The sequence below is a fragment of the Eretmochelys imbricata genome, chromosome 6 (genome assembly GCF_965152235.1).
Source record: "Eretmochelys imbricata isolate rEreImb1 chromosome 6, rEreImb1.hap1, whole genome shotgun sequence".
Lineage (NCBI taxonomy): Eukaryota > Metazoa > Chordata > Testudines > Cheloniidae > Eretmochelys > Eretmochelys imbricata.
In genome coordinates, this window is record NC_135577.1 from 59,771,673 (window position 1) to 59,788,143 (window position 16,471).

The window sequence follows — 16,471 nt, forward strand, 5'->3', positions numbered from 1 at the left end:
TTATCTAGCTGTGCCAATGTTCCTGTACTGGCACATGAGAAGGTGCTTAAAGGTCTTCTTGAAAGTGGCATTACAGAGGGCATAGCAGGCTGGGTTGATGGTGCTGTTGACATAGCAGAGCCAGTACCCAATAGACCACACTGTCTCGGGTACGCAGGTCTCACAGAAGGTGTTAATAAGGACCATCACATTGTAAGGAGTCCATGTGAGAATGAAGGCAAGCAGGATGGCGAATATGGTTCTGGTGACTTTTTTCTCCCGGGCTGCCATCTGGCGCTTCTTCCGCACCTGACTCCTGGCAATGCTAGCAAACTTCCTGGCAACATTGGCTGGGCGATTGTTTGAGAGGGTATTCTGGGCAGAGGCCGCTGTCTTAGCTGGGACAATCTCAATGGCCGTGACGCATTCAGTACCAGTTTGCTTGGTGACAATCTTAATTTTGGACCACTTGGAGGTCGAGTTAACCCGTGGGTGGGCAGGGCTCTGCCCTTGCCCAGCTGGTAAGATTTCTGCCACCTGCTTCTCTTTTGTGGTCTGGGTGATGCTGACTGTGCTGGATTCATTGGAAGTCTCCTTCTCCTCTTGCTGACCAGCAGCCTCTGTCTGTGCTAAGGGTTGGTCCTCCAATTTACCATTCCTCACCTCCTCCTTCACCTCCAGCGCCCTCTTGGGAGAGTTGTTGTTCTGTTTGATCAGTGGGCTCTTAAAGAAGCTGAGTGGCTTAGTCTTCTTCTCCTTCTTGCCCTCAGGCTTGTGCCGTCTCACTCTGCTCCTGCTGGCCAGTGAGATGTGAATGTACAGCACAGTCATGATGACCACAGGGAGGTAGAATGCAGCGATGGCCGTGCCAAAGGTCACGGCCGGATTAGATAGGAACTGGATGTAGCACTCCCGCTCCGGGACTGTCCTCTTCCCTACGATGAACTGCCAGAACAAGATGGCAGGCGCCCAGAGAACAAAGGACAATATCCAAGCGGCTGCAATCATCAGCCCAGCCATTTTGGTGGTCCTTCGAGCCGGGTAGGTCAGGGGCTTGGTGACACAGAAGTATCGGTCAAAACTGATGATGAGTAAGTTCATCACAGAGGCGTTGCTCACCACGTAGTCCAGCGCCAGCCATAGGTCACACACCACGGCCCCCAGCGGCCAATAGCCTTTGATGATATAGACCGTGTAGAGGTTCATGGAGAAGACCCCAATGATCAGGTCAGCACAGGCCAGGCTGAAAAGGAAGTAGTTGTTCACAGTCTGGAGCTGACGGTTCACTTTAATGGACAGCATGACCAGGATGTTCCCCACCACAGTGACCAGGCTGAGCGAGCCAGTTACCGTGGCAATGAAGACCAGCTCCACTGTTTTGTACTGGTTGGAAGGATGCTGCTTGACCACCTCAGATCGGTTGCCATTGGTGAAGTTGTCATAGGTAAGGTTGGCCATCTTCATCTGCCAGGGCTGAGCAGAGAGGTTATGCATGGATTCTGCAGTGGGGAGGGAGCGAAAGGAAGAATATTACACATAGGCACCCTTCTGCCCTCTTTCTTCTGCAGTTGTGGGCTCCTTTAACCAAGTTTCCTATGAGTTTAACAGTATTTTTCTATGTATGTTGTCTTTGGTTTTGCAAAAAAGGATGGGGCAGTTTTATCCCCAGTTTTCTCTCTCCTATCACCCCCAGACCTCTTCCCATATCCTCTAGCTCCCCGGTGATGCCCTTTTTGGCCCCGACTATTAGACTTTTTAAAACAATGGAGATTCGTCAGCAGAGCTGTATAAGAGGACCCCAGGGCTGGAATAGCAGGAGGCTCTGGGTTAGGACTGAGATGTATGAACAGAGCTGTGTGTGAACAGCCCAGGTCTGGAATAGCAGGGGCCAGAATAATGGGAGAGGAGCAGGAACGCTATAGGTCAGGACTGAGGCATGTAGACAGGGCATCTTGGTTTTCATAGGCCTTTCTTCTTATTACATCTATATTAATGAGCCAGGGAAATGATGCAGACTTAAGTCAAGAGGAGGCCGAATTTTGCTCACTTATACCCCTTACACTCCATTGGCTTTACTGGGATGGTACCAGTGTAACTAGCAGCAGAACAGGTCCAATTCTCTTCTTGCATACTGCACCCAGAGGAATGGAGTGAATTCAGGCCTCCTTCCCTCGCTCACAACCTGGAGAAAAGACTCTTGTTGCCTCCCCATAACTGAAGCTGTAGCTGAAAAGCAGTCACTGTGAGAGCGTGCAGGGATAGTCTGGGCTGAGTGAGTGATTGCACAGCCTGAGCAGTTGTGTCTCTTTAAACCTCAGCATTTTCCCAGGCCAATGTTGTTTTTAGCTAATGCTTGAAAATCTCATTGTGTTGTACCATGCCCATCTGCTCCTGCAGCCCTCTCCCCAGGAGCTGTTCATGGCAGCAGTTTGTGTTCCAAAGCGGAACAGCCTTGGAAGCATCTCTCGGCTTTATGGAGACACAAAAAGCTCCAAAGGAAAGCTCTAAAGAGTGAAGCCAAAGGAAGGGTCCAGCTAACAGAGCTCCCAGCCCATCCTCAAGGCATTTGCTATGGAAATCCTGCCCTCTGCTGTCTGCTTCTTGCACTGTGCTGGGTCACAAACCCTAAAAGGGCCCCTGCTCCCTGCAAGACCCTGATAGGGCTACATGGATTCCGTGGGAAAATGAAGCAGAGTGAGAATGGTTTGGTGGGGTGGGAAGCTGCAGTGCCTCCTCTTCTGTGGCAAGGCCAAGCAGCAGGTTTAGGTCTCTTTGTGCCTCCTTGTCCTGCTGAAATGCCATTTTCAGCAGGTGTTTTACCAGACCTCAGGAGAGCGATGGAGACTGATGGTGAATGCAGGAAGTTTGGCCTGCTCTTTGAACAGCCCCCCTACCGTTCAGCCCAAGATTTTAAAAGGGAATTGGGTGCTTGTGAAAGGGGCCAACTCAACAACCATGGAAGTGAACACAGCCAGTGTTTATCTAAAGGACAGGTCCAGCCTGGGCAGCAGCTGAGCAACCTTCCTCTCCATCTCCCCACTGGCCACTGATGTTCTTCAGCCCTCAGGAGAGGTGCAGTCCAGGGGCTTGACCAACCCTGTTCACTGTAACAATTCTAGTGGCCTGAAGCCAGCTCCCCGGCCAGGCTAATGGTAAGCACTGGGCTGTTGTGTATATGTCACTGCCTCAGTTGTGTCCCTGTCTCATGTGGAACAGCTGGGGGCGGGGGGGGGGGCGGTTGCAGGGAAGAGAAAGAGGATCACTAGGCCTTCATGACCCACTACAGATCCAAACAAAATAATGGGCTATACCAGGGCCTGGCATCCTGGGAAAGCTCGTGCTGGGGTGTGGGGAGAACTCACGTGGGTCTCCAACAGCAAATGGCTCCCTCTGGAAAGCAAGACCTGGAAGAGAGACAAGCAGACCCCTGATTAGGTAATGAGAGTGTGACCTGCAGCACTGAGAAACCCCTTTAGGAGATACGGCATCTGGGGCAATCTCTGAACATCAGCGTGTATCCAATAATATTCACTATTCAACAAATGGCTGAATTGCCAGGTCCAGCTGATGGAATAAAGAGATGTGAGCATCACACCAAGTGACAAGTCTACATTGCAGCTGGGATGGTCCTTCCCAGCACAGGTAGATAGACACTCGTCTGCTCAAGCTAGTGCACTAAAAATAGCCCTGTGGCTCAGCAGCCCAGGTGGCGGCTCGGGCTAGCTACCCAAGTACATACCCAGGGCCTTGGGCAGGACTGTACTCAAGTGCCTAGCCTGGGCTGCCGGCCATGCTGCTGGGCCACCAGGCTATTTTTAGCATATTAGCTTGAGCAGAGCTAAAGTGTCTGCCTGCCTGCGGTGGCAAGCACCTCCCAGCTGCTGTGTGCACATCCCCAAGGCGGGTTAGTCACCAGGGGCTGACCAGCCATGCAGCATGCCAGCACCAGAGTGACAGACCAGACTGCCAGTGGGTCTGAGCGTGAGCCACACCTGTGCCCCAAAGGGTCAAAACCTGTGTGAGCTGGAGAGGGTCTGCCTGTCTCATGCTAGAAGTACAAGTGCTCCTTGATCATCTGCTGCATCCCCTCTCCACATCACCCCATGTGCTGCCTGATCCTCTCTCATCAAGGTCCCCCCCAGCAGCTGCTCCCCAACATCGGTCTCCCCCATAACACTCCTGCCCCTCATGCCTACTGACCCCCTCTACGCCTTCTGACAGCCACACACGATGTCTATCAAGATGGCCCCACACAATCCTCATCATGCTCTTGTAACATGCAGGAACTGTGCAGAGGCCCAGCCACAGAGGGGGCTGAATGCAGCTCTCCCCATCCTCTTACTGCACAGACACTGGGTACCCACCATCGATACCAGGAGCCTTTCACGCCCACGCTGCACTTACTGTCCCCCAGGAGAAACCCAGGGACAGGGTCTGCACCTTGGGCAGAGCTGCATTTAACCCCCTGGCCCTGGAACAGCATCTTGCTTGATGTCTGATTTTCAGAGTCTCATGAGCAAATAGAACTGATGAGCCAGCCACTTGGGCTATGTCTACACTGCAGTCAGACACCCCCCGCTGGCCCGCGCCAGCTGACTCAGGCTCCTGGAGCTCCAGCTGCAGCCTGAGCAGTGGGATACTCCCACCTTGCAGGGTTCTGGAACCCCACCTCCAGCCCAAGCTTGAGCATCTACACTGCTATTAAACAGCCCCTTAGCCCGAGCCCCACGAGCCCACATCAGCTAGTGCGGGCCAGCCGCTTGTTTTTAACTGCGGTGTAGGCATACCCTGAGTGACTAACGCATATCTGCACCTGATAAATATTTCACTAAGGAGTGGATCCATTGCAGTCTGATTAACCCAACCAAGATTCACCCTGGGCTGGGACTGTTGGCCTCTCACCCCACAGCTTAGTGTCAAGACCCTCCATTCTCTCCAACAAGAGAAAGAGGGCTTATCTAGCCCCCGCTTCCGCTGCACTGGACAGACCCGCCTGCACGGGGATTAGCCCTACCCCAGCAAACAAACACATGCACACCCTCAGCCAATGTGGCTTACTCACTAGACATGGCTCTGCTTTCTGGGTCACACTGTCAGCCCGGAGCTACAATTATTTAGTTTGGCTGCAGGCAGCTATTGCAGAATGTTAATGGAATGAAGAAATCCCTGGCACCTTTAATTCCTTGAGCAGCCCTTACCCCCTTCCCAGGGGAGCCACTGAGACATCAGATCCCATTATGCCAGCTTGGTACCAGCAGGAAAGAGAGCAGGCCACTGACAACCTGGGGCTATTTCCATCTCCTTCAGTGAGCCATCAAGAGCCCCATAATTATTGCATGAATAAACCGGGGCAAGCATGAATCTTTGAGGAGTGCCTGAGAAAGCAGCCAGCACCATGACTCCACAGCCCACACACAACTGTAAGTGAAACTCAGGAGACTCCATGCAAAGTGGCCTGGCAGGGGCAGAATCTACAGGTACTTATTACATAGTGTATCTGGAGACCGGAGGGAAAAGAGTGACTGTGAGAGCTGCAAACCCTGGCAAAGGAAACAGTTCCTGTCTGATTCACACCCCAACCAGGTCTGCTGCACTTAGCAAGTCTCACACCCTGCCTGCCCTTGGCCACAGATAATGCTTCAGTACGTCTAGAACGCAGTCTGGGCCAGACACTGTGGCACTGAGAGGCCATTGCCTCTCACGGTATTTCCGGCCGAGTTCTACAGAGCCACACATTCTGGAGAGTTCATTAAAGCAGCAGAACCTTTGGGGGCTTCTCCCTGTGTAGCTGATAGAAGCTCGACCCACCCTGACTGAAGCCCACCTAACCTGCCCCAGAGGCTGTTAAACCCATTTCCTGGTAGAGGCCTGATTCACTGGAGCCCACTGGGTGCTACTGGGGGAAAATGGGGTCCTAGATCTGGGGCACTCACTAGGCATTGGGCTAGAAGAGCTTCAGTGTCATTAGCCATGACAGGATCCAGTCAGACACTAGAGAGCGCAAGGCAGGGGAGGGACGAGAGGGAGCCAAAAGAGAGGGCCCCATGAGACCTGACCTGAATTGCGGACAAATAAAATGTTTTACAAGAGCCTTCCCAATGCAAAGCGGAAAATCAGATTCAGCAGCTGTCCTCAGTTGGGGAGGGGTTGGGAACTCAAACCTCTGAGACCAGGAGTCACAAAGCCACTGGGCCAGTGCTTGAAGGAGCTTTAGAGCACAGGAATACAGAGAGCACCTCGAGCCAAAAGGAACAGGGAGGGTAAAACCTTGCCCAGCCCTGGGACAGGGGAGGAGGTGCTGGAGGAGGCCCCTCCCTGTGGCGGTGGGCTGTGTCTGTGGCCTTGGGAGCTATGCTATGAATTAATTAATTAATTAATTAATACCAGCTCTTCTCCAGCGGGATCCTATCCCCCAGTGGGTGTTTAATGGCCTCCGTTCATCACTAGAGTGATTAAGTGCCCTGGGCCCCTCTGAAGGCACTTGGCCTGCAGTTTTGAAGGCTGGGCCCATGGGGAGGTAACAAACTGGGCCCCTAGTGTAACGAAGTGACACAACGCTGCGTGTTAGGCTCCATTACAGCCCTGCAGACAAGTCAGGCAGGGACACACAGCACCTGGGGTACCACACAAGCCAAGCAAAGTTACAAAGACCCAAACTAAGCTCCCTCCTCAGCTCAGGCCACATGTGCTTACCATGCAGGGGCTCACTCCCGGTGTTTATCCATTCAACATCCCCAGGCCAGCTCCCACCTCAGCCCCTTCTGCCCTGGATCATTCTAGCAGCTTGGGCTTCAGCCCGGAGGAAATACAAGTCAGGCACAGTTGGCTGGTTTATGCTGACGTCCCTGCACTGAGGCCCCACAGAACGACCTCACTGTCTCGCAGTTAACACACTGGCCTGGGAGACAGGAGTCTGGCTCCTTTCCTCAAGGGATGGGAGGAGGGACACAAAATTCACTCGGTAAAGCTCAAAACAAACGCCTGTCTTTAGCAGGGTCCGTACTAATATGCGTGAGCGTCTTCTACAGGCTGACTTGCATCTCGGCAGAACACACTATCCGAGCTGCTGGTGGTGCACAAGGTCAAGGAGAAAAAGCAAATGGTGCCACCTGGGCCCTGTCTTGTTCTGGTCTCAGTGACACCTCGGTGATCCAGAGGGACTTCATTTAACTCATTGGAGTTATTGTGGATCTCCAGCAGTGTAACAGACAGAATTTGGCCCATTCTTTCTTTCTCTCCCTGTGACTGTCCCACCTCTCCCAAAAAACAGGAAGAAATATGAGATCAGAGGATGGGAGAGTCCATTTCAGTGCTACTCACCAGAGCCACAATCTCCCCAACAGGGGTACTTCCCTATTACTCTCCACTCCCCAGACCCATGAGCGCCACTTACTGGGCATCTCCATCATTACTGCTCAAGAACCAGGACCCTGCACAGACCGGATTGCTGAGTGCCGGCTGCCATCGTTTTCTCAGCTCACGAGCACGGCATATGGCTGGCGTGGCTGGGGGTGGGGATGGGGGGGTGCTGTTCTGCCTGCCCTGTTCCTGTGCTCTTCTCTGCACCTCACCCTGCAGCCACCCTAGGACACATCAGGTGAATCACCAGCTGTGCTGCTTGAAAAGCTCTGAGGCTCAAGATGTGCTGGCTGGAGGCACGGGGCACCCAGGGTCCAAGTGCCCCCCGGGACTGGACTGGCAGCTTTCCCAGCTGATATTCACTTTAAACGCAGACAATTTCTTTCTGTTTCAAAGTCTCAGAGACGTTCATGCGGCAGGTGCTACTGGAGGGAGAGCTGGCGAGAGGGAGGGAGCTGGGGATCGGGGCTGGGTGATGGGATGTGTGCTGTGGAGAGGTGGGGGCCGGGCATTGATGATTAGGAGGGCAGCTATGCCTGGGACACTCTCTCTATGGAGGGCACTTTATGGAAAAGCCTGAGGATCCTGAAGCTAGACAATGCGGGGGAGGCAGGGGTGAGATCTGGGTGGGGACTGCCGTGGGCCTGCCACCCCTCAATGTCCCAGGATTCCCGTGTTAAAGGAAAACACTCTCCTTTCCCTCAGGGCAAGTCGACTCCTAAATTTATTATCCTTCTCTTCATGAAACACTCACACCATCTCCCCCCTCCCCCACATCCTCCAAGCTTTCTTGCCCTTCGCTCACCTTTTGTCCTACTTCACCCCCTCCTTGCATTTTTCGCTCCCCCTCCCCGCACTTTCATTTCCTTCTTTCCTCCGGTCTCATTCTCTGTCTCCATCTCTCTCTCTTTATGCCTCTCCTCTGTCTGCTGCCTCCTCTCTGCTCACTAACACAGGAGTCAGAGGGAAGATGCAGTCTTGGCTCAGACCAAATGACTTTTTGAAAGGGTTCATAGGGATGACAACCAGCAGGAGCCATAAACTTCCATGCCAATTGGATTTGCTCCCTGCACTCCCTGTCACTCATCCAGTGCATGCAGCGGATGCTCTCCCAGACTCACTTTCACCAACAAGCTGGAACAAACTCAATTTCTGTCCTCATGCCTCTCTTGGCTTTTCAGCTGTAATTTATGAGTTGTTTTCTATCCTGCTGCCCTTATGCTCCTGAGACTCCTTGCAGATAAGATCCATCTAGGTCTTTCTGTGGCCCCCCACCACCACGAGCACCTCACAGACCTGACAGGGAAGACCCATCCCCATTTTACAGATGGGAAATTGATGCAGGGAGAAATGGTGCCTTACCCAAAGAATTTAGATTTTAAGCTCTCTGGGGCAGGGTGTTCTGTGTTTATCCAGCACCTAGCACACTGAGGCTCTGATCCCTCAATGGAGCCATCAGTGCTTTGGCAATACGAACAACAAGACATACAGGGAACCTGAGCAAACGATGTCTTCAGAGTGCCAGTCCACCACCTTAACCTCAAACCGATTCCTCCTCCAGCTGTCTGGTCAGCTAAGTATTAATCCTCACATGCCTCAGCATGGGATCTTCAAGCTTGGGGAAAGCCTTGGAGGGGGGTTTTCATTCAGTTGTAGAAACATATTCTCCACATCAGAAGAATGTCTTGCCCTTTTCTTGAGACCAAAAACACTTTTGAAGGGGTTTTAAAGGGGATTAGATCTGCATGGGGGAAGAGAGGTTTATTTCCCCAGGGGCTGAGAGCTGTAGACTGTCAGGCAGTCGGGGATGGGGGAGGTGCAGATAAGCTGCTAGTTAAACTTTTGCTCTTGTAACTTATGTCAGAGATGCACAGAGCTTAGAGAAGGTACCCCATTGTAAAGTAAATAATGCAAGCCGTCACCAGTCCACTGGGAGGTGGGTCAGAATGATAAAAAGCCCACAGTATTATTAATTATCCTTCTGTACAAAAAAATGAAATAAACACAGTTATTTCATCCAGTGCAATTATCTCCTCAGCAGCAGCTGAACACTTTGTCCAGTGCACTACGTGTGATCAAGAATGCAGGGGCCTTTGTTTCAGTCCATATATGTCAAAGGAGTCAGGGCTCCATAAACACCGTATTATCCTACTTCTAACAATCGATTTCCCACTTCACTTTCTAATGCACATGAGCAAATGCATTGTGATCCTAGGAGACCATCTTGTCCATGGAAACATGAGTGCCAGTGCGTGGATGGCACCTCATTCTTGGTGACTAACCTCTTGAACAAACTATCAAGGGAAGTGGTGAATTCTCCATTTCTTGATGTCTCCAAATCAAGACTGACTGCCTTTCTGAAAGATCAGATTTACTCATAGACAAATTACTGGGCTCAATACAGAGGTAACCGTAGAGGAAGGTGAAATTCTATGACCTGTGTTATGCAGGAGAACAGACTAAATGATCTAATAATGGTCCTTTCTAGCCTTACAATCTATGAAGCATTCATTTTATTGCACATCAAACAACAGTATGTATGCTCATGGCATAACTGGCCACATGACACCAGTTGTCATTGGACTACTGAATGAGTATTCCTGCCAAAGTGTTTCATACTTGCCTCTGAGGTGCTGCCACTGTTCAAAAACAAGCAAAAAAAATCACTGACATTTTTTACTCTTTGTTCTCAGAAATGGCTGAGCTGTGTATTCGCTATATTCGACAAAAATCATTCCTGGTCTGATAATAAACAGGCCAAATTTCAGCTAACAAGGTAAGAGATTAAGTTAGAACCCTTTGAAAAATGACCCTTTGGAATTAAACTGTTTTGGAAACAGGTGTCACTGCACCTATCATTTTACAGCTCAGTAAACTAAGGCACAGAGAAATGAAGTGACTCACCCAGGGTCACGCTGCAAGCATGTGGCAAAGTTGGTACTAGAACCCAGTGCTGTAACTAGGTATTGTAGCACATGGAACAAGCAAGCATATTTGTGCCTCCTACTACAGCCCTGCATGGGACTATTTCTTAATCCTGCTCCCACCCCGCCCTGCAATACCCACTCCCACTCGCTCCCACATTGTTTGTTGAATTTTTATCCTGCTCCCGCTATTATGGCAGTGGGTCCGGTGGGACACACGGGATCTCAGTCCCTCTGCAGAGTTCTACCCCCTATTGTGTTTTTTTCCTCGTCCATCCCATTTTTCCACCATCTTCTCCGGCTTTGCACCCTGGGCAGCTGCCTCACTCGCCCCACCCTGGTTACCACCCTGTTAGAACCCAAGACATCGGATGTGTAGGCCACTGTTCTAATCACTAGACAAAGCTGCCTTCCCTTGAAGTATTGCTAAAATCCAGACCTGGTATCATGTAGCCACAGACTGAGAAGGCAGCAGAGAAGAGAGTCCTACCTTGCAGGCCCCCTTTGTTACTTTAGTCCTGGGCCCATCTGCACCCAGCACTAAGAATGCCCTTCAATCTGACTCACAGCCCCCTTGCTATTCCAACCCTGCCCTCCCCAGGTCCCTGAACATTGCACACATCTCAATTCCAATTTGCAGCACCATCTGCTATTCCAGTACTGGGGGTCCCTCACACTCAGCTCTGCCCAATGCACCTTAAGCTTGATACACCTCACCCCTGCAATTCCAGTCTGGCTTTCTTCTGACCAGAGACATACCGTTCTACTAAACTGCATGGTGGCTTTGTTTTGGAGCTAAGTGAAGATTCATTCATTTTTGATCAGCGCAGGATTTGAAGCTAACTCCCTGAAGGCGTACAGCAAGCACACAGATTAAACATACTTCCATGTAATGTATCTGCTCAACAAGAATCATCATCAGAAATAAAGACAAACTCTAATAAATTTGTCAGAGGAACATGTACATATGGGTATGAGATAAATTAGATAAACCAATTAGTTTCTCAAAGGCAAATGAGTGTAATCCCCTCCCAGAGGAGATTGGCTTCTGATCTGGGCTTATTAAATCAAGACCTTTGGAGGAAGAGCAGAGCTTGAAAAGATGCTGAGCCCTATGGACTCCCTTCCTCCCCAACAGTGGATGGGCTGATGTATTTATTTAATTACAGTTCACATATAGTGATCTGAACCTCTAGTGTATCACATGGGATAAAGGCACAAACCTATAGGTCATAAATCTTAATAAGAAGCCACCCTGACAACATGCCAAGTCACAGAAAACCCTCCCATACAGCCACTCCTCCCCTCCAGGAAATCCTGGAAGAACCGGTAAGTCTTGTGACACAGGCTGAGAGGCTCCAAATATGGCTTATAACAAATCAAAGCAGGAAGCAAATAACAGAGATCTGGACCCCTGGCCAAGAACAAGTTCAGCTCCAGACCCATTACAATTACACCACACAACTCTGGGAATTGTGGATGTTGCAGTACTCCATGGAGAAAAAGGGCATCTGTCAGGAAGCCAGGTCTCCAATAATTTAGGGCTTTGTAGGTGAAAACAGCATCTTCAACTCCACCCAGAAATCCTCCGGCAGCCAGCACAGACCCCAGAGGCTAGCCATCACCCTTCAATTTCCAATGTAGAATCATAGAATCATAGAATATCAGGGTTGGAAGGGACCTCAGGAGGTCATCTAGTCCAACGCCCTGCTCAGAGCAGGACCAGTCCCCAATTAAATCATCCCAGCCAGGGCTTTGTCAAGCCTGACCTTAAAAACTTCCAAGGAAGGAGATTCTACCACCTCCCTAGGTAACACATTCCAGTGTTTCACCACCCTCTTAGTGAAAAAGTTTTTCCTAATATCCAACCTAACCCTCCCCCACTGCAACTTGAGACCATTACTCCTTGTCCTGTCCTCTTCTACCACTGAGAATAGTCTAGAACCATCCTCTCTGGAACCACCTCTCAGGTAGTTGAATGCAGCTATCAAATCCCCCCTCATTCTTCTCTTCTGCAGACTAAACAATCCCAGTTCCCTCAGCCTCTCCTCATAAGTCATGTGTTCCAGACCTCTAATCATTTTTGTTGCCCTTCGCTAGACTCTCTCCAATTTATCCACATCCTTCTTGTAGTGTGGGGCCCAACACTGGACACAGTACTCCAGATGAGGCCTCACCGATGTCGAATAGAGGGGAACAATCACGTCCCTCGATCTGCTCGCTATGCCCCTACTTATACATCCTAAAATGCCATTGGCCTTCTTGGCAACAAGGGCACACTGCTGACTCATATCCAGCTTCTCGTCCACTGTCACCCCTAGGTCCTTTTCCGCAGAACTGCTGCCTAGCCATTCGGTCCCTAGTCTGTAGCTGTGCATTGGGTTCTTCCGTCCTAAGTGCAGGACGCTGCACTTATCCTTATTGAACCTCATCAGATTTCTTTTGGCCCAATCCTCCAATTTGTCTAGGTCCCTCTGTATCCTATCCCTGCCCTCTAGCGTATCTACCACTCCTCCTAGTTTAGTATCATCCGCAAATTTGCTGAGAGTGCAATCCACACCATCCTCCAGATCATTTATGAAGATATTGAACAAAACCGGCCCCAGGACCAACCCCTGGGGCACTCCACTTGACACTGGCTGCCAACTAGACATGGAGCCATTGATCACTACCCGTTGAGCCCGACAATCTAGCCAACTTTCTACTCACCTTATAGTGCATTCATCCAGCCCATACTTCTTTAACCTGCTGACAAGAATACTGTGGGAGACCGTGTCAAAAGCTTTGCTAAAGTCAAGAAACAATACATCCACTGCTTTCCCTTCATCCAATGTCCCGCACTCCCTCCTGGCAACAGAAGGGGGATACCACAGGCAGCATCATGGCTGCTCACAGATTTGGGCCTTTGCATGTAGACTGTGTGATTGTCCACTAGACCAGTGTTTCTCAGCCTTTTTGATACCAGGGACTGGTTGCTGCCTTCCTACACTGTGTCAGGGAGATCTCAGGGACTGGTGCTGGTTCATGGGCCGGTTGCTGAGAAACACTTCACTAGAACACCAGGTGGAAGCCTTTTCCTAAAAATCTGGGCTTGGAACAGTCTTTCAGAGGTCTCCTTTGGGAACCCTTGCCCTGACATCCACCACACCAGTGTCCCTGCACATCCCTTTCCTCAGACCCATGGCCTGGGATCTCCAGCGGGAACACAGTTCTGGGATTCATTGTGCTGCATTGGTCCCAATTATCCCATGTCCTGCTGACCAGGTGCATGATTCCAGCAAGGGTCCCCTTTCCTTAGGAGCTTAGCTCCAGCATGTCCGTCTTTGGCCAATATCATATCCTGATGGCATTAGATCCAGCCGCCACTAGATGGCACTCTTGTTTCTGACAAAAATGAAACAATCTTTTCTCCAGCTGTGATAAAGTGAGGTTAAAGGTGGGGTTGAGTCAGTAGCTCTGGTCTGGTCAGCATGGTTCTGCTGTAGCTTTGATCTGATTAGTGTGGGAATGCTAGAGCTCTGCCCCAACTGGATCTGGGAAAGCTGCAGAGTAAATCCTGTAGGGCTTTTACGCTGCAATTAAAAACCCGCGGCTGGCCCGTGCCAGCTGACTCGGGCTAAGGGGCTGTTTAATTGCTGTGTAGATGTTTGGGCTTATGCTGGCTGCAGCCCAAGCTCTGAGACCCTCTCACCTTGCAGCATCCCAAGGCCTGGACTCCAGCCCGAGCCTGAATGCCTACACCGCAATTAAAAGCCCTGTAGCCCGAGCCCCATGATCCTGAGTCTGCTGGCACAGGCCAGCCACAGGTGTTTAATTGCAGTGCAGAGGTAGGGTTTGATATTGACATATTTTGGTCTGGTGATGAGGAGAAAGAACTTGCACTTTTCCCACAGTGCTGGTGCACTTCCTGGCTTCACTGGAGCCATCTGGCACAGTACGTGTGGGGAGGCCATGGGGAAATCTAGCTCTCTCTTTATCTATGTAGGCTTTCTACATCACTCATCACCAGGACATTGGACAGTGACAGTAATGTAGCTAGGCGAAGTCAACCCCAGGTAAGGGGGATAGTGCTGATCTCACCACAAGGTAGAAGTTACCTGCCCTTATCTTCACCAGGATTTTGAAGTGAGAGAGCTAATCCACATTAAGAAAAGGAGTACTTGTGGCACCTTAGAGACTGACCAATTTATTTGAGCATAAGCTTATGCTCAAATAAATTGGTTAGTCTCTAAGGTGCCACAAGTACTCCTTTTCTTTTTGTGAATACAGACTAACAGGGCTGTTACTCTGAAACCTAATCCACAGTAAGAATACCCCTTGTTTAGCAATGAAGACAAAGCCACAGTGCCTGGGACACTGACTCCAACATGTGCAGCTGAAGAAAGTGTTTGTTGCAGTTATAGCATTGAGGGTTAAAGGTCGGGGGTTAATGAAAGGTCAGAACAAATCAGGTTTCATATTTTGGTTAGAGACAGAGACAAAGGAATTTGCCCAAAGCTGTGAAGGCCCCAGCAAGAGTCATTTCACGCTGGTTCCCAGCCTTTTGCTATTTATCTCTGTTCTCCTAAAAGTGCCGAGAGGGTAAAAATCTAATGGGATTCGTTCTGTCATGTTAAACTGCAAATGCAATGCAGGTTTTAGCATTAGCACAGGCAGATAACTAAGCTCTCAGGAAAGGAGGGGAAAGGAAGAGGGAGAAAGGAAGAGAGAAAGAAAGAAGAGTGAGGGGGGAGAGAGAATGATAAATGAGTATTTGTTTATGGAGTGTGTGCGCGTGTGACAGAGAGAGAGAGAGAGAGACTGAACTGGGTGATGGTTTGTAGTGATAATAGCTTTATCTAATAGTCGTTAATTAGTTACTGAGTCATGGCACTGCTTTACATGTAGTGAGCGATTGTTCTAGATGACAGATTCACACCCCTGAGAGAGTGTGAAAATGTAGCTCTTAGATACCAGTAATAGGCACCTTGGCAATATGATAGATAGACAGAAAGAATAAAGAATGTGGTTCTATTCCTAGCAAAGTGAATTGGCCAGATTTCATACAGGCAGGGAGGGTTCAGTGCTTGATAGTGTCAGACACAAGTGCCAGTGATCTCTGGATAATTAACATGTGGGAAATAAATGGAAAGACGGAGAAGGAAAAGAAAAGGTGAATCAATAGTTCACCAGCGTTCAATTGTATTTGCTCATTTAAAATGCAGTCACCCCTCTTGCACTGTCAGGAATGCCCCGGACTTGGCAGTTTCATACTGGAAGGCATCCCTTTTAACTCCTTACCCATCTATAAACAATAGATCAGTGAAAGAGCTGGTAAATTACTCATTGCAAATAATTTATAGCATGGGGTAGGGCATTTTTTTCATTGAGTAAATTATTCATGATTTTTTCCTATTTATATGACCAATTCTGAGAAGTGAAAACAAAATTACAATACACACACATGCTGTTTGTCATCAGTCTTTAAGACTCCCACTCCTCCAAACCACATGGGCAACGCCAAGTATTCAGGTGACTGGAAGGTCTGATTGTGGGCAGGCTGCAGGCAGGGAGACAGGCTGGTGGCACTCATGGTTCATTAGGAAGGCTGGTTGAATGGTGGCAGGAGGGAGGGTTGAGAATTACAGTTCTACTTGATTGATTGATTTTTCAGTTTTTAAAAATGCGCCCATGAAAGTTGCCTGCTGGCGACAATAGAGCATGTTCGTTAAAATCATATCAAATTAATTAATCAAAGCAAATTAATTAGTATTAATTTATTCCATTTCAGTGCTCAGAACAGTGCTAGGCACCTCTCTGTACAAGTAAACAGGCATGAGTCTCTAAGCAGATGGCTTTCCCCATCCTGCTCCTAACAGTGATATAATAAGAAAGCTAAGGTGAAGCTTTATTATTAGTTGAGTTAAAACCCCATTGAGATTGATAGGTGTGAACTCACCCTTCAATTAACATACATTTAAGTATAAGCCATTACCTAAGACAAAAGATGTGGCATCTGATGAAGTGAGCTGTAGCTCACGAAAGCTTATGCTCAAATAAATTGGTTAGTCTCTAAGGTGCCACAAGTACTCCTTTTCTTTTTGCGAATACAGACTAACATGGCTGCTACTCTGAAACCTGAACCCGCCCAGATGCTCTTGGCTGAGTATGGGTGGAGGAGATGAATGAGAGAGAAAGGAACTGAGAACAGACAAGAACAGAAAGGGAGA

The 16,471-nt window shown here is 49.5% G+C and overlaps 1 protein-coding gene across 1 annotated transcript in view; it reads right to left on the reverse strand.

Annotated features, from left to right (window-relative positions):
- CHRM4 (cholinergic receptor muscarinic 4) overlaps positions 1 to 16,471 on the reverse strand; it is a 36,126-nt gene continuing 19,655 nt past the window's right edge. Inside the window, exons 2-3 of the mRNA XM_077820212.1 lie at positions 3,291 to 3,383; positions 1 to 1,478 (exon numbers count right to left, since the gene is read on the reverse strand). Of these exons, the coding sequence (XP_077676338.1) occupies positions 1 to 1,478; positions 3,291 to 3,383 (1,571 nt within the window). The remainder of the gene's footprint in view (positions 1,479 to 3,290; positions 3,384 to 16,471) is intronic.